Raw genomic sequence first — 18516 nt, forward strand, 5'->3', positions numbered from 1 at the left:
CTTTCAACCAGTGTCTCCTAGAGCTGATCTAGGCTCTGATCTTACACCGCTGAAGGCAGTGGGAACTCAGCCATTCAACAGAGTTTGAGCCAGGTCAGGCACTGCAGAAAGTTATGTCAAACAGGTGGAAATCGGGACCTGGAATCTAAGAACTGGATAGTAACAACTAGATGATAACTTGGGACTCTAACTGCCAGTGCGTGTTGTGAAACTCGGTGTTTAAGAGGAAGTAATCTGCAGCAGAAGGAGGAAAAAACCAGAAGAACCCGAAACAAATCTGCTGGCGAAAAGCATGTATACTGCCTCTTTTAAGTAGAGTTGGGAGTAACACCAGACTATAGTAGGACATCCACACAGGAGGAGGTCTTCCAGGATGGTAAGTACATTTGTCATCATCTTGAGAGCGCTGGGGGGTGGTCTTGGAGAGATGAATGCACTTTGTTCATCTGAGGAACTTCAAACAGCTTCCGGGGAGGATTGTGTATACTGAAAAATCTCATCCTTATGTTTGAAATCCAAAATCTGAAACAGTTTGATGCTGATGGAAAAAAGAAGTACCAAAAGTTATTTTGGGGGCAGGGAGAAAGCAGCCTAATGTTATAAACAACAGTGTCCTCTGTGTACTCAGCAGATTGTGGTATTAACTGATGTTCCAGTCTGTGAAGCAACACTAAGTAGCGCTTGTATTTATTGCTCTTGGATGAACTTTAGTCATTGAAACTGGCAGCTAGTAAAGCCCTGAAAGCTTAGAGGGAGCCATAGTTAATTACTGACCAGCTACAATATTATTAGTAAGAATTCTGGTTGAGTCTGTGATGTTTTCTTTTTTGAAAATTAAGCTGCATATTTTAGTGCAGTTCTCATGACTTCTGTATAGCAGCTGGGAATCTAACCCAACACCGGTCAAAGATACTAAGAAAGACTTCGTTTGAATCAAATGGAAGGTGACTCTATTATGGCACATATGAGATCTGTTCGCTTGCATATTTTAAGAGAAATGCTGCTTTTTGAAGCCATTTTGTAACTGTTGCTGAAAAAGAGAACTGAAACAAGTTGTTTCTCAGAAGCTCCATCCCTCTGAAGCCATCACAGGGCTGGCAGTGCACCTGCAGCTGCAGGTTCTTACCAAGACACTGCTTGGTCACCAAGTGTATCGTGGGGAGCGCTTTAGTTTTGGGGTCCAGAGGGACAAGACGACACCTCTCAGGCTCTGTTTCTGTAGTGAGATCCACCCGGGGCAGCCGGGGGAGCTGTTTCTTACCAGGTAGCCCAGCTGGTTGTGACAGCTACGGACAAAGCCGTGAGCTGCGGAGTGTGACCTGCAACCTCCCTGGGCCCTCCTGGCCTAGGCTGAAGGGCTGCTGCTGTTGTTTTTCAGCTGCCTTTCTCCTCCTCCTTCAAAATCCCTTCGCCTCAGTTTCCTACCAGATTCCTTAGCCTCTTCTCTCTTGCTCTCTCTTCCCTTTGTTCCCACTAAGTTTTCTGGGTTGGTATTTGACCACTTTCTCTCAAGGTGGGGGAATGCCGTGTGTTGCTGTCACACAGCCTTCTCTGCGTGGTGTGTTATACCTCCCCTCTCCGCTTGGGCTGCAAGCTCTTTGGGGTAAGACACCGTGTCTTTGTACTGTGCTTAAAATGTGAACTAGGATTTCAGCGGCACGGGGACCTGACATTCACCAGGGAACGGCCAACTGTCCTTCCCTGCTGGCAGCGGCTCGGTTTCTCCAGGGCTGGGAGAATGGGTGTTTTCCTGCCAGCATTTATAACTGTTTCTAGTGTAAAAGCTTGCATCTGAATCTGAGGGCAGCAAAAGAAAGTGCCAGTGAAAAGTGTGAGTAAAACTGCCTTGGAAAGTAGGCACTGCTGTAGAGATTACAGCTGATAATAACAAGTGGACCCTGAAACGGAAACTTAGCTTTCATCTCTGCAGCTCTAGCCTGCTTTTAAGCGTGGCTGTTCATGCCTTTTCTTCCCTCTCCACCTTTCTCATTCTCCCTTGTCTGCTCTTTTACCTTGGGTCCTCTCTTTTTGCATTCCCCTCCACATTCCCCAAGTCACTGTTTCAGACCCACCTCCCTTGTCTCCCAAGACATCCTCCACCTCTTTGGTTCAGCCCCACTAGTTCTTGGGAGTTGGGTCCCACAAGAAGCCTTTGGGGTTATGTCTGTGCTGTGTACAGCTCCTGCCTGTTCCATGCGGTCACAGCGTCCGTACAGAAAGGTGGAGTGGGCAGAAGTTGGACACAGCACGGCCATGCATGGCCACGCTGCCTTACTGGTGTGGGAGGGCAGACACAATGAGCCCACCCAGTTCAGGTGACAGTAGCTGTGAACGTATGGCAAGATGGATGGGACAAGCCTGGCAGGATCCTTCCTGCCTAAAACTTGTTCGAGTGTGGCCGCCCACAGAGCAACTGCATATCTGACACCATTAAACATGTTCATCCTCCAGGCCACAAACGCCCGATGGCTCAGGGGTAGGAAGCGGTAGTTTGGGGACTGGACAGGTGGCGATATCATCTGGTAGCACTTTTTGAAATCTACTAAACCCCAGGATGTACTACTTCTTGCTTCTGAGCATGAAAAATGACAGCTGACTTCTATGGGGTAAATTCACCTCTGCCAATGCAGGGATGATTCATGATTCATGACCCGTTGGGCATGTGTGAAGTTTTTGGTTTGACCTTTTCAGAGGGCAAAATAAGCAAGCAGCCAACTACCCCCGCCCTACCATCTGCTTTGAGTTTTGGCATATTTTGTTATTTGCCTGTGTGGTTGCCACTGCTAGTGATAACACAAGATTGGAGCAGTACTGCCTGAGGAGGAAAAGAAGTTAACTTACTTTCTAGGGTCATGGTTACAACAGGGGAGAAGAGGAGTTTATATTTCAGCCTGGTCCCTGTCCCATTAACAGAGTCCCTTCTGGAAAAGACACCATCGTTGAAGACAACTCACAGGCATAGAAAGAGAGCAGGAGGCTAACAGAGTCACACAGAGGATGACATTGATGCTGTATGCTACCACCCACACCTTCTGCATTTAATTATTACTTGCTAGCAAACGTGTTAGCTTGCAACAGGACAAAAGTGGGTGTTGAAGTATAACTTGAAGAGGCAGCGATGCAGTTGTTTACACAATAATTACTGGAGTGATTTTTGTGTGTAGACAGCGCCAGGGAAAACCTGCAGGGACCTGTCCCTCCCTCTCACTTTGCAATCCATTAATGTCACTCAAGACCCATCATACAGTGAGGATGTTGCACAGATCCGTACTTAAATCTCAGAGCACTATATGAAGCAATAGCAGTAACCTGCATTTTTAGTCTGTAACTGGCTTTATACAAATGTTGCCATAAAGTTTTATTTTTCCCCTTGCATACATTTCTGTTTTTCAGATTGTGAAAAAAGCATTAAAAACATCCCTGATGTTTAATGAGTCTTCCAACATGAAATTAAGCGTGAACAATCAAAAAGACGTCAAAACGGTAATTATTGGGATACACTACATTTGCTTAGAAGAGCTGAGATTACACTGACATTTCCGAAAAGAAATAACAGATTAAGAAGAATTATTTTATTGCCCGGTTTAGAAATCCGTATAGGTTTCGATCCTATTTGTAAACAAGTGAGTGACAAAACCCTCATTGATTTATCCAGTAGGCTGATCAAACCTTGCCGAGAGGGAGTAGTGTGGAGCCTAATCCTGCAGCCCTGGCTCAGGATAGTAAACCTTGCTCATACAAATACCCTCACTTTCACCATTAGCACAGCATTTATTTGTTTTTTCAGCATGCCTAGAGCACCTGGACATCACAGCATGGTGACAGCCAAGATGTGACTTCAAAATAGGCCTCTTACCTTAGAAATCTCTTCTAAAACCTGTGTGATGTTTAAGTCTTGCCAATGTGTTCACGGGATGAAACGCAGAACTGTTAAAAATTGGTGGGATTTTTTTGCCCTCAGTGGGAGGGAGAACAAACCAGAGGGCAAAAATTTAAGTAGATAGTAAGTTTAAAAATGTTTTTCTGATTCAAATCACTGCCTGAAATTGATGGCAACACTGTAGATCTTGAGAAAAGCAGAGAAAATGAAAAGTAAGAAACTTTATCCACACAGAAACTGAAATAGATGCTTTCAGAGGCAACTGGTTTCTGTGTAATTTTCATATGTACCCTTTCAGGAGCTCGCATTTATAGCTATAGCCTCACGACCACTCCCAGACTCGCTTCTCCTGCCCAGAGGTTCAAAAGCTCAACCCTGAAGTGCACATTGCTTATCACAGGGTGATGGATGGTCCCAGCTCCCAAGAATTGCCATCAGGAACCAGACATGATAATTGTTGGGGGGAAATGGATCTGCACTACTGGCTGTCTTTTCCTCCTCAATATAGGGCAACATATAGAGCCTGGTGCTATACGTTTCAGCATGTGAGTGGCTGGACTCCAGATCTGGATATACCAGGTGGCCAGGCTATTTTTTTTTTTCATCTACGTTCAGGAAAAAAAAGGAAGTACAGAAAAAGGGAAATGAAGCTAACTCACCACACTAGAACGACAAGGAAATACTGTTCACTCACCACATGGATAAATGAGATTTGCGTAATTTCACTTAAGTGAGGCTTAATTTAGAAGACAAAACCAGAACGTGTTCAGAAACCACAAAATGCCCCTCTGCTTCTGACATTTTCAGGCATGTTCTTTCTCCTCTGACTTCATGAACTTTCTCTTTGTGGTAGTGCTGGTCTTGATCCCACAGCTAATCTTGTGCTATGGATTTACTTGTTTTGATTTTGGAAGAAAATTTGTTGAACACCTCTTTGTCTTGTGCAAAAATAAAGCTAATCAACTTCAAACTAATCATAAGGTTGGGGAAAAAACAGATTTTTGATATGTTGGCGCAGGAGAAATTAAACCAAAACTAAAATCATGGTTCTCACATAAAACAACCCCTATGTAGCTTGTGGTCTTCACTTTCAGTGGTGTATCCAAGAATACTGTCTGCCAGTAGCTGAAAGCAGAACTACTATTCAAAGATTGTGATTTACTCAACTGCAACAAGTAATCATCTGTGAGTTGGTGTATCCATGACTTGGTGATCACTTAAATCTTCTCCTACTTGGATTCTGTTCTAGTTTCAAATCTTAGGGGCAATTTTGATACTTGGTGTTGTCCTGATCGCTGTTTACTTCATGAGAGTGGACAGCATAGTTGATTCTAATGGAGAAGAAGCAGCTGTCAGCATTTACAAAGAGATGGAGGAGGAAGAAGCACTCTATGGAGAACTCCCGGGAGCCACAATAATTGAGGAGGACACCAACAGACCCAATGACTCTTGCAGGTAAGCTAGGCCTGATGTGGCATATGGAGAAGTAATCACCAGGTGGAGAAATTTTTACGATGCTGACAATATCAGCATGGCTTTGGTTCTCTTCCCATTGTATAACAAGCGATAAAACACCACTAATTTGGGAAGAATGGGGGTGTTGTTTAGGCATTGGGTCGTTAGTAGTTGTCCATTATGAGGGGCAGTAGGGGCAGTATCACAGCTCCACTACCTGTCCTGCACAGCTCTGTTGCTACTCCACCACCTCCAGCCATCCTCCCTTTGTGGCAGTGGTGGAAGGCAGCAGAGTGACTGGTGGGCAAAGCAGCCTCTGCTGAGCTCACCTTCTTTCAGAGGCTGGAGGGGGCAGTGGATGTTTGTCCTGGCAGAGGGTGGAGGGGGTATCAAAGTGACATCCAGCCCCAGGTGGCTATTTTTCTCCTCGTCTTTAGGTTGGTAAAATAAAACACTCAGAACAGCTTCTGAGAATTCACTCTGCTGGATTTGGGAGGACGACGTATGATATATGCTTGGCTATAAAAACTGGGTATAGAGAGTACTCCCATCTTGTTTGTCCAGCTCAGGTTGTTTGCTGTTGAGGTTGATGTCCAAAACGGCTAACTCTATGGCCTGGCAGGTGCTTGGTTTTCTGCTTGGGTCACAGTCACTTGCTTCACAATATAAAATTGCCATTGCAGCTTTGAACTTGTGGAAAATGTTCCTTATGACTTAGCTTTTGAGATAAATAGCACTGCAGCCAAACCCTTGTACCAAGCCTGGATGAGACTCCTTGATGTAGCCCAAGAAAAAATTCACGTGGCGTCTTACTATTGGTCTCTTACTGGGAAGGATATCAATGTCAATGATTCATCTTCCAAGCAGGTAGGAGAAAATCAATAACAAGCACTTCTGTTGTTTGTCTCATACATGTGGCAGATTGACTGCGTGGTCTGTCTCCCAGAGACATTGCTTGACTCTTCCTGCAAACCCAGAAAGGTTTTCCATGCTGGTCTGAAAGAGCACACCAACTTTCCTCCTCCAGTCAAGTTAGACTCCATTTGGGCTCTGTCCATGTCTCCAAATATTTCTATGCTGTGTTTTAAGAGCAACCAGAGGTCAGCCTCCAAATCACACTCGCTTACCTTGCAGATGGTCAACCTGTGGTAGGGGCAGCCCAGTAGCATGGCTGAAGAGCCTACAGGATCCCATATACACAAGGGAATGTGCCAGTTCCCACTGGCTAGCTGGAAGAGTCAGAAAGCAAAGTCTGCTGGACTTCTGACTGCTTCAGAGTCTCCTTCTCCCCCGTGTACAGAGGTAGCATCTGCATTGACCCATTTTGCAGGTGTCCCTGAACCATGCCATTGGACAGCAGCTTAGGACATTCATTCTCCTTTGCAGGGTTGTCCTCCTGGGCACCTGTGCAGCCAGGCTTCCTGAGGGGCCTCTCTGGCTCCACCACCAAAAGTAAATGACAGAGGCCACGGCATAGGCTCACCTTGTGACCGTCCATCGTGTTTAATTGTCCCTTGGCTCTCTTTTGGCCTGTGGCAGCTGGCGACCTCGCGGGCAATCCTGAGCAGGGTCTGGGGGACTGTTCTGAAAAGCAGAAGGGACAAGGCCACCCTGTTTCAGGCAGGTACGGAGTTTAGCCACGTGTCAGGATTCGTGCTGTTTGCCGGCCTGTTTATTTCTGTGGGCCGAGCCTCTGCCTCCCTCCTGGAACACCTTCCTCCTTGTCCTCACGGGGTCTCTGGGACTGCTCTCCTTGTCTTCCTCCCCAGGTGGTTCTGGTGTTGTAAGGTGACTCATTTCCTCCACATAAGAAGAAGTAAAAGTGAGAGATGTAAGGCTGAGCCCCATCTCTGCTAAAGGGACAGCTCAGTGTAGGACAGTCTCCGTTACTTTTATCCTCAGGGAGAAATGACACAGCGTATCTGTTAGGCATCAGCATCCAGCAGTTGATCTTCGTTGGGGCATTCACCTGGGAAGTTTGGAATGTTTGTGGTCGTGCTTTTAAACCTTGTATCTAATAGTATTAAACAACAGAAAATAAACTTGGATGCATACATTGGATCAGAATCTTTGTTCCCTTTTTTCTCTACTTGAAACACTCCTGAAACAGGTGACGTTTCTGACCTTCCTTGTGTTGGGGTTCTTCAAAGGAAACATCCATTAGTAACACTGTACTTGCATAGATCTTGCTAAATGTTCTATAACAAAATATAAAACATAACAAACAATGTACCGCACAGGGTGAAGATATTCTGAAGAGGTTTGAGAAATTACTCGCAGAGAATATCTCTGTGTATGTTGCAGCAAGTATGCCAACTTTGGCTACAAATTCAACTGACCTTGAGCTTTTAGAGGAAAAAGGTAACTATCTCACTTCAGTGATGCACTCGGAACTTTAGTATTGCAAAAAGGCATCTGAGAGAAACTGGTTTCCAAGGCCTATTCTGACATGGTGCTTACATGGGTTCACAGGACAAGCACTATGTGTTCACTAGTTTATGATTTCCGGGTATGTTGTCATGCCCTTAAGGATTTTTCCAAAATCCTTTTTGGAAGTTACTGTATTCCCAGGAATAAGTGCTTGTGAAGTTTGGTGGTTATTACTGGCTGCAAGTATTAGACATCCAGACGTGTTCTGGCTGTCAGGGGAGCAGTATAGATTACCATCTCCATGCTCTATCTAAACTTTTTTTTCCCCCTCCCCATCTTTCTTCAGGAGCTCATGTAAAAAAGATTGATTTTGGACATTTGGCAGGAGGAGTGCTGCATAGCAAATTCTGGATTGTAGACATGAAACACATATATATTGGTAGTGCAAATATGGACTGGAGATCTTTATCTCAGGTAAGTTCTGCTGCTGCATATTCAAAAATCTGGGAGAAAATTCATGTTCTAGCACATAACAGAGAAGAATCATAATGATGTAAAATATTGACTGAGTGGGAGAAACAGCAAAGAAATCCCTGAGGGTGGAGGTGGCTCTTTCTGGAGCTGTGACATAGCTTGCTCTCTTTGCAGGTGAAAGAGTTTGGTGCTGTGATATACAACTGCAGCTGCTTGGCCAAAGACCTCTGGAAAACATTTAGTACTTACTGGGATCTTGGACATGCTAATGCTACCATTCCATTCCCTTGGCCTCTTAATTATTCTACCCACATTAACAAGCATCGGCCTCTGGAAGTAGAATTTAATGGAGTCTTGACAAAAGCCTATTTTTCTGTAAGTATGTTTCAAAATAACAAGATAAACTGTAAACTATGTTTAAGCATTGGCCAGAAAAGTTTCTTCAGCAGTTACTTGTGTTCCAGTTGGATAATAATTCATTCCACAGGTATCTCTGGAACTACTCAAGGAATAAGGGTGCAGGTCTCCTTTAATCACTTGTAGGCTCAATACATCAACAAGAATCTGACCTGTCAGGACATGGAAGGTGTGAGGAATGATAGTGGTCCACCACAAGTGCTTTGTGCTATTGTAATGAAAACTGAACAGATCTGAATATAAATGAATCACAGTCTGACAGAAAAAAGGATGAAATCACTGACCTGTATGTTTTCTTCTTTACAGGCTTCTCCTCCAGTGTTTTGTCCAGAAGGTCGCACCCATGACCTCTTTGCTATAATCAGTATTATCAGTGAGGCACAGAAATTTGTCTATGTTTCTGTTATGGAATATTTCCCTACCAGCCGTTTTGTTCATCCAGAAAGGTACAATTTTAATCCTGAGCATATCAGTTAACTGCACTATTTAAAGGAAAAATATACTATCCCCCCCTTTCTGCAATGAAAATATTCAGAGTGGAGAGGACTGAGGCTTTGCTTTGCATTCATGACCACCTTGTGGACTGTCAAATACTGATGCTCCAGGAAGGGTGGTATCCAATACTGCCCATGTGCTTCACTAGCATTTTAAAAAGCCTCCTGTGCTGTTCACACAGCAAGAAAACCATGAAGTGCCAGTCTAGGGACAGTCAGGTACAGCTCCATTCAAAATACAACAGACCAGCATTATGAACAGAGAGAGGAATGGGAACAGCAGAAGTATACCTGACATCAGACTTTTCAGAGAAAATATTGCTTTGCTTCTCTCTTCTGTTCCTGTTTCTCTCTTTCTGTCCTTTACTTCTGAAGACTCTTGACTTCTGGCTCTGCTGCCTGTTTGACATACTTGACCCATAGTTTAGAGGGTGATTCTTAACTGTCCTTGCTGACCTCTGCAATGATAGCTGAAGCAGTCTCTAAAAGAAACTTCAGGGCTTTTATATACCTTTTTTTTTTTAATAATTCCATCTAAGGACATCCAAGTTCTTGAAGCATGCTGGATGCAGGCAACAGCAGCTCTCAAAGAGAAGGTGGTAGTGGTGATCTGGAGTGATCAAATTGTGTGTGGTGGACCACTGCCACAGTCCCAGTGGGCTGCCCAAGGTCACAGCAGAATTATGCAGACTCTACACATCAACTCAAATCTGAGTAACACAGAAAGTTAGTCAGTCATGGGGCAACCACTAAGACACCAAATCCTCTTAGATATGCTTGAATTAGGATGTTTACATGCAACCAAGAGCTCTGAGTATTATCTGCTTATAACATTTCTGAGTCTTCCAATCATCTAAATAATCTGACTGAGAAAGAAGTTCAAGCAAAATAATTATGTACAACATGGCTTATAAAGTATAGGGTGAGCTCTAGGTTGCCATTTAGCCAGAATTATACCATGTATCATGTCCTGTGGCATGACTATGTAAAGCCTCTCTTGTTCAGCTGGGCGTGTGTGTGTTAGCAGGAAGAGTGTAGGATAATAGACAGACACAGATAATTCCACTGTCCTTGAAACAAAATCTCAAAGACTAGCTTCCACTTGGAAGATATTTTTTATAAATCTAACAGCTTAGAGAATTTTTGGTTTCTGTGTTGTATGGTTGAATCTCTGGGTTTCTCATCTCCTGCTTTTAGCTAAGAATAGGTTCACAGAAAGTCTCTTTTCCCCCTTAGGAATGAGTATGTTAATACTCCTCATTCTTCATCGGAAACCTTAATCTACCATTTGTGACATCTAGGGCCTGATCAGATGCAAACAAGAGTTTCAAAGGCCTAGGGAAAGCGGCGCAGGCTATCTCCACAGCAACCAGCTGTAGTGCAATGAATTGAGGCTGATTAGTTCAGGTTAGGTTCCTCCAGCAGCTGAGGCAGAGGGAACAAAGCTGCTGTCTTAACGCCTGAGTGTTAATCAACTAGAAACTGATATATTTAAAAAATGGAAACTGTTCAAAAATAGCATTTCTAAATAGCATGTTTTTCTGAGTTTTTCAGGATCTACACGTCAGCCTGAGCCTCAAAGCACATGGCTGGTCTGTTGATCACAACAGGATGATGTGTGAGGGAGGATTAGATAATTCAGGCCTTTGTACATAAGACCAAAAGGAATAAGTTAGGCAAATTAATTCATCATTGCTCATGGGACTGTGAGCGAGTGCCGGACCTGTCTCTGTATCAGTCCTCTAATCTATACTAAAAATGCTTGTCTTCCTCTGAGCATAGCCCTTGTTAGGATCTATAGAAAGAAAATGCAACAGGGGCATTTGGAGTTACTAGTTCGGGGTTGCACATTGTCCAGCTCTTAGTGTTGTGTAGTTGGGTGAAGGATGTTAAAAATTTGCTATTGCCAACACGAGTGCCAGGAAAATGGACAGCCCCGTGTTCCCGAGAGCACAGCTGTGTTTGTTACCTTGGGGGCACACAGCATACTAAAGAGGGCCAGGAGGGATGGGGAGGGATAGAGTCTGTCTGCGCTGGCTGATGGCACAGGACCATGGCAGACACTAGAAACAGTCTCCAGGATCCTGAAATGGCCATATCCTGCAAAATGGCTCTTAGGCTTTCCTCTGGGCTCTGCACTGTCCTTTTACTTTGTGCTGTATGATCTGGCTTTACATGGGAGTTGCTATTATTATTTTTAGTTTCCCAAGGAAATGAACATGATGGCACCACGCTGTGTGTGTATCTGTGTACACGTACTTTACTAAGCTTTAAACTTTTTGATCTACTTCAACCCAATTTGGCAGAGACTGGAGGTCTCAAAACACACTGTGAAAGGAACTGGCTGGGTAGAAGGCAGAAATCTTATTTATACCTCCAGTGAAGGCACAAGTGCTCCTCTTACTAGACATCAGAGATCCCATCTGTGCATGGCGTCACTTGTATTCTCAGTTTATTGTCACAGCTTTCTGCTGAACTGTTTCAAAAATATCCCTTTTTCCACCCACTTTCCTCTAGATACTGGCCAGCCATTGACAATGCTCTGAGACGTGCAGCTTTCAACTACAGAGTACAAATCCGACTTCTGGTCAGCTGCTGGACCCACTCTGACCCAGCCATGCTCTACTACCTGAGGTCCCTGCGTGCTCTCAACAACCCACAGGCCCATATCAGTGTTGACGTGGTATGATAAGAAACCTGATTTTGGAAACACAGCTTGAGGATATGGGCCCCACACTCATTTTTGAGTCTAAGCTGCCAGTCGCATGTACAAGTATCAGGTTTTAGAGAAGCAGATTGTTGTTGCTGTGACTGTTTCAGGTCATTGAGAAAATAATGCCCAAGAGATAATCTTTGAGGAAGCAGCTATTGCAAGCTACTAGTGATGTCAAGGGAAGTGCCTAGCTGCAGCACTTGAGATGTTATTTGTCAGGCATTGGAACAGGCTGCCCAGGGAAATGGTGGAGTCACCATCCCTGGAGGTGTTCAAAAAAACGCATAGATGTGGCACTTCAGGACATGGTTTAGTGGGCATGGTGGTGTTGGGTTGATGGTTGAACTTGATGATCTTAAAGGTCTTTTCCAACATAAACGATTCTATGATTATCCACGCAGTCGCTTTTGCTGAGCACCATGACAGTAGTAACAGTTTATATGACAACTTAGTGCTCTTCTAATAGACCTTTTCCTGTATGGAGTATCTTAAACGGGTCTAATTACTATCAGTTTTTTACAGTTAAGAGCTCTGCTGACTGCCTATACAAATGGACCCATTTCTGAACACTAAACATTACACACAGGCCATAGGCACTAGGCTGGAATGCATCAAGTGGAGTGGGGATGGTGTGGAAGCTCCCAACATGTTGCGGTTACCACAACAGAGAGAAGTCACAGAAGTAAGGAGGAATGGTTTTACGAAAAAAACCCACCAAACCCCCCAAAACCCAACAGAAATGTAGGTTTTAGTAAGAGTTTACACAAGAAGTTTGGCATTATTGTTGTCTGCAGTACCCCTCGTGTCTGTGATCAGCCCATTCTAGCACAAAATAAGAGCAGCAATCAGTGCTAAATGCGTATCTATTAAACAGCTGCCTAAAACTGCATTTAATTGTCTGCCCTGTAATGATAATAGCTGTGCCACTAATTGAACATTGTGAAGGAAACATTATCCTTATCTGATCTCAATTGCTTATCCAATTTTATGTACAGTGGAAGTACTATTTGTTAGTTTTCTTGGATAAGAGTAAAATCTCCTTTATGGTACATTTAATAACAGTGTGTGGAATATTCTCTTCTCTTCTTTCTGTACTATGCTAGTCTTTGAAAACATAGAAAATCTGCATTGTCCAATTATCCAGTCTGTTCCTCACTCTGGTATTTCTATTTATGTTCTTAATTTCTTTCCCTCCAGAAACTCTTCATTGTTCCAGTTCTGAATCACACAAATATTCCTCATGGGAGAGTGAATCACAACAAATATATGGTCACTGATAAAGTAGCCTATATTGGTACGTATTCCATTATTCCAAATACTTACAGTATCTTCAGATCTATAGGACTGAGGCTGAGATAGGACGGGCTGCAGTATCAAAATAATACCTCATTTTGCCATGTAGAGCAGATAAACATATCAAAGTATATGGCTTTATCAGAATGTCTGCCCTGGGTGAAGAAGTAGAGATGTGAAGGGGAGACAATAATGTAGGTCAAGTTCAGCAAGAGATTATTTCATATGGTTGTGAACCATTAACAACAGAACATGACAAGTCTGAGCTCACAGCCTGTGAGAAACACAGTAGGAATTTCACAGACTGTGTGCTCGGAATGATGCAGTGATAGCTGATGCTCTAGTATAGAACGTTATCGTGCTTTAATAAAAAGAAATTGCTGGGAGGAATTAATTCCACGCACTGTTTGTTGAACAGAACTCTAGGAACGGAAATGAGAAAACAGTAATGTCAATTGCTGCTCAATTCCTGAAAGTCGGGATGGTGTTTATTTTTCACTGTTTTATTAGGATCCCTCAAAAAAGGGAACATGAAAGGGTTCTGTCATTTCAGTCAGCTCATCCTCCAAGCAATGCAAACCAGCAAATAGCCTGATCTTCCAGCGGGCTGAGAACTTGCAGCTCCATTTGCCTTTAATAGAACTTGTTTCTTACTAAGTTGTCTTTTGAAGACAGATATGCAGGTAATTTGTTTTCATGCCTAAGCACCTTCTGGAACTGACAGTAGATTTTTCTGGCTAAGGCAAACACCAGAAGTGCTAAGTGATAAAATGTGGGTTTTTTCACAGTGTTTGATTTTCTGAATTGTCGTAGCTTTGGAGAGAGCCCTTGACAATGTCTACAGCTGGATTCCCAGCTTTGCCTGGCTTAAAAGCGGGCTTTGCATGCTGAGCTCAGAACAGCCCCTGAGGATTTATTGATCAAGGGTCCAGTTTCTCCTCTTGTTTTCCTTTAACAAGTAAAGCGAATTCAGTCCATTAAGGATTTTTTTTCTTTAAACAGAGAAACCCATATCAAACACTAATACCCAAATGTTGCACTCTGCTCCCATATTTATAACGAGTAGATTCATCCACCTCTGTCACAGGCTGTAAGGAATCAGAAGGTTATGAAGCTTCAGGGTTGCAGTTAATACTGACTTTCTGAAACCTGAGGCCTGGAATAAGAAGGAGGTGACCTGATTTTTGCTGCTCCATTGGTCCTAATGAGATTTGCAGTTGTACAGCAAATCAGCAAAGCCAGGCAATGTGGACTTAACAAGTATGGAGATCAAACAGAACACTGGGAAATGAATGTTTTCTAATTAGCTACTTTTCCATTGCATAGGGACTTCCAATTGGTCAGAAGATTATTTCGTTAATACAGCTGGCGTGGGACTAATTATCAAACAGAATTTGACCAACCTGCAAAGAAAGCAACTGCCTATCCAGGAACAATTAAAAAACCTTTTTGAGCGAGACTGGAATTCCGAATATGCAGTAAATCTGGAAGATGTGCAGGGACAGAAAGACTGTAACTGGAGAGGCAGGCTCTGAAGTGAATTGAAATATAAATTTAAAATAAAAACAAAAAATATATTTGAATCTTGTTCCCTGTGCAAAACAAGGAGCTTTCTTCTTTATGTCTTTGTGAGAGAAATTGCTTTCTCGTGGTGTCCACACTGTTTGATGACACGAGAACTTCTTATAGTTGACTCTACCTGCAAAACCATTAGTCAGTGTGTGACATTTCCTTTTTTGCATGATTACCTCATCCCAGAGTTAATGAAATGCATACAGTGTTATATGACAAGCTGTCTGATACCAAAGCAAACATGGAAGATACAACCAGATATTAATACATCAGAGATGCAGATTGCTATTGCTGTGCTATTTTGTCTGAGGAAGCTACGTATTTCAACCTTAATGTTCCATTAACAGTGTTTGTTTATATGTGTTTAAGCATATTTTTAATAAACTCCTGGCCACTTTAAGATTTGAGCCATCTAAGTAATCACCTACAATAGTGAGAGCAGATTTTTTAAAGCATTTAGGGATTAGAGGTGCTGGGAAATACCTGTATTGAAGTGTTGAGGCTAGTCGCCAGAATTAAATAACCGGGATTTAAATCTTGGGGCCAGCTTCCAGCTCAGCTGCCCTGGACCCCTTCGTGCCTGGGGGTGTTTGGATGTCTGTGTTGGCCTCCTGCAGCAAACAGGGTGGGGGGAGCGGGGCGAAGCCGCTGCATGAGTGCTGGTGTAGGAAAGGCATCCCACCTGCACTGTGGGCAGTGCTTGGAGAGCCTCCTTGCTCTTTTAGGGCTGTCCTGGTGCTGGCTCTGACCAGCGTTGCGTCTCTGGGCTGCCTTCTCTTCTGCAGTCACACAGGGACCATAAACCTGAACCATCTGGTGCCTTACATCCATATCCCCCGCTGCGTGGCGGCTCTGCCCTGGGTGACTCTCGGAAGGGATAGGAAAGGAAAGCGGGGCGTGTGCTCCAGCCGTGAAGCGGTGCAAGTGACGCTGGGCTGGGGATCCGAGAACCTCGCCAGGGCTGTGCACCTTTGCCTGACACTGGAAGCGGAGTTGCAAAGTGAACTTTTTTTGCTTTGGGACTGATGTACGGCAGAGGTGGGAGAGCTCAAGGTGAAAGCCCAGAGCACGGCTCCATAGAAGGGTCGGGCACACGTCTTGTCCCAGCACTGGGTCTCTCAGCTGTGAAAGCGCAGTGGACCTCTCCAGCCCCAAAAAGGCATGTGGCAGCTCGTGGCTTCAGTCCCATCCTGACAGGGCCTTGTTCAGTTGGATTTTGGCTCTGAGGCCATCCTCTCTTGCCGCAGACACAGCACTGGGTAGCAGGAGTACAGGCTTCCCCTTCATGGTGCAACCTCCCCTCTCCGGAGGAAGTGTTTTGGTGCTTTTGAATCCCTGCCCTGTGCAGGGAATGACAAAGGGACCTGCTGTGATCGTGCATGTGTGGACTGATTTATATCTTTGTGAATACACACAAATCCCCATACAAATAAGACCCCTTCCCCATGAGGTCTTTTGGAGATGATCCCAACCAATTTTCCATGTTTTGCTTTCCAGGCTGCTCCTTAGTTATCTCTTCCAGACACTTCCAAGATTCCTTGGATTGTTTTATCCATCATGACAAATCAATGCTAGTTGTTATTAAGGCAGATTTTTAAGACATGTAGTTACATTTACAGATAACACTGAAATGTCGTGAGTATTCACGTATGTGCAAACATATTGAGGAAGATGCAGGTGCTTTTAGTGCTCTCCTCCCCAATTTTCTTTCTAGAGGCTGCTCAATATTTTGAGATTTCCATTCACTAATTAACATTTCTGGCAAAGTAGAACCTCCCCAGCTGGTTTTCACTAGCTCCATTTCATGGGTTTATTATCCTGTACCAACAAATATATCCGACCATGGGCTGTATTAATACTTGCATGCAAGAACGACATCGGACAGACTTTTCCCCGTGCAATGAGCACATGTGAAAGGTGGGTCAGTTTGAAAATCTTTTTGAGAAATTGAATCTTTAACCAACAGAACCGTCTTCTGTAGAGGAGCGCACTCCTCTAGATGGCACTCGAAGCTACGTTTTCACTGGTTTGGGTGGGAGACATATTGCAGGAGTAAGAAGAAAAGTTCTTTCTCCTCTGCTGGCTCAAATCTGACCATGCTGGGTAAGTTGTTCAGCGGGACAGAGTTCCTGGGCAAGCTGGGAGACTTGTCTTCTGGTAATATAAGAATCGTGTGGAGTAAGGTTCACCTTGTAAAGGAAAAATTGATGCTTATGAGAGTGCTCTTTTATTTTCATCACTGGTACGATGTGTGTTGTTTTTCCTCCACATATGAAGGAGGGGTTTAGGATTAAGACAATGAACTGGACCTAAGAGGAACTTGAGTTTATTTCCCTGGTTTCTTGTGAGACTTTTTAGGCCCCTTCATGACCTGATTCTAATTTACTTGCTCTCTATTACAAAGGTAGAATATGGTATAAATTATAGCCAGGCTTTGAGTCTCTTAGTACTTTTCCATTTATGAAACGTGGTTAATAATAGTTCTTATCCACCCACCTGTTGCTTGCCTCTTTCATTTAGATTGTGATACACGTACTAAATGTAAGCTGGGGCTTCCAGTAGTATACATTAGCATCTATTTATTATTCTTGGATGGCTTTTCTAGTTTGGTTGCAGGCAGTTCAGTTTTTTCTCAGTATTGGTTTATTCATGTCTGAAAAAGTTGCTGGGTAGGATCTTCAGCATGGATACTGTCCTCCGATCAGCTCATGTCAGGTACCCGTGTTACGATGGAGTACAACTTAAGTGAACTGGCCCTGCTTTACCTGAGCGGCTTTCATGCAGATCTGCTGCACTGCTCTCCCAGCAGTCTCATTTCTGAGGGCACTTGGTTTGGTGCAGTGCCTTGTGGCTACAGCACTGCTGACACCAATGCAGATGACGGCAAGACAGAACCTAGCTGGCTCCATAGGTTTATGAGTTCTGACGGGACTACAAAGTCACTGGGTTTCACACATTAGACACCAGCTTGTTCCAAAAGCTTTAGTATTATCTGTTTTCAATTTTTTCCCCCATTACCCAGGATTTTCCTTTCCCAGTTGTTCCAGATAAATCATACCTTTGTTGCTTTCATCCAGGTACTGAAGAAAACTTTTCATCTACCATTTATGCTATATCAAAGTACACTTAATTTTTTGACAGTCATAAGTATCTCCATAATCCCTGGAATATACCTCTTCTGTCATAGGCACTGCCTCATGGACCTCTGCTCTCTGCAGCTTCCCAAGGAGGAGAAGTGGAGAGGGAGGTGCTGAGCTCTTCTCCCTGGTATCCCATGATGGGATGAGTGAAAGTGGTTCAAAGCTGCATCAGGTGAGGTTCAGACTTGACATTAAGAAACATTTATTTACCAAGAGGGTGGTCAGACGCTGGAACAGCCTTTATACAGAGGTGGTCGATGCCCCATGCCTATCAGTGTTTAAGAAGCATATGGACAATGCTGTTAATAACATGCTTTAACTTTTGGTCAGCCCCGAAGTGGTCAGGCAGTTGCATTTGACGATGGTTGTAGGTCCCTTCCAACTGAACTGTTCTGCTCTGTTCTGTTCTATTCTATTCTATTTCTATTCCATTCCATCCCATTCCATTCTTCTTCATATGTATTATCTCATTCAGGATTAGTTTTGGCTATCTTGCCTTTGGAATTCCTCGAGAGGAAATGGCCTCAAGTTGAGGCAAGGGAGATTTAGGTTAGATATTAGGAAAATTTTTTTTACTGAGAGGGTTGTCACACATTGGAATAGGCTGCCCAGGGAAGTGGTTGAGTCACCATTCCTGGAGGTATTAAAAAAGCGAGTAGACGGGGTACTTCAGGACATGGTTTAGTGGGCATGGTTGATGCTTGGACT

General features: G+C 43.7%; 1 protein-coding gene across 6 annotated transcripts; it reads left to right on the top strand.

The window, feature by feature from the left end:
* Positions 1–243: 243 nt before the first annotated feature.
* PLD4 (phospholipase D family member 4) lies at positions 244–15066 on the top strand. Of its 6 annotated transcripts, none has more exons than XR_007509572.1 (12): positions 244–376; positions 3394–3483; positions 5130–5335; positions 6019–6202; positions 7576–7696; positions 8052–8179; positions 8354–8554; positions 8903–9042; positions 11608–11773; positions 12390–12544; positions 13001–13097; positions 14423–14562. XR_007509572.1 is itself a non-coding variant. In XM_049828464.1 (12 exons), the coding sequence occupies exons 1-12, from the start codon at positions 374–376 to the stop codon at positions 14629–14631; spliced, it is 1641 nt and encodes a 546-aa protein (XP_049684421.1). In that variant the 5' UTR covers positions 246–373; the 3' UTR covers positions 14632–15066. The 6 variants fall into 6 exon arrangements, 5 of the variants coding, with proteins under 5 accessions (XP_049684424.1, XP_049684425.1, XP_049684421.1 ...); XM_049828464.1 differs by having other exon boundaries at positions 246–376; positions 12390–12485; positions 14423–15066; XM_049828466.1 differs by lacking the exon at positions 12390–12544 and having other exon boundaries at positions 248–376; positions 14423–15066.
* Positions 15067–18516: the final 3450 nt, after the last annotated feature.

The sequence above is a fragment of the Accipiter gentilis genome, chromosome 25 (assembly GCF_929443795.1).
Source record: "Accipiter gentilis chromosome 25, bAccGen1.1, whole genome shotgun sequence".
Classification (NCBI taxonomy): Eukaryota; Metazoa; Chordata; class Aves; order Accipitriformes; family Accipitridae; genus Astur; species Astur gentilis.

What these genes read in the sequence shown, in the direction of transcription:
- PLD4 (XM_049828464.1), top strand. An exon ending in ACTGGAGATCTTTATCTCAG is followed by an intron (nt 8,180 to 8,353) that starts GTAAGTTCTGCT and finishes CTCTCTTTGCAG; the next exon opens with GTGAAAGAGTTTGGTGCTGT. An exon ending in CCCATATCAGTGTTGACGTG is followed by an intron (nt 11,774 to 12,389) that starts GTATGATAAGAA and finishes CATTACACACAG; the next exon opens with GCCATAGGCACTAGGCTGGA.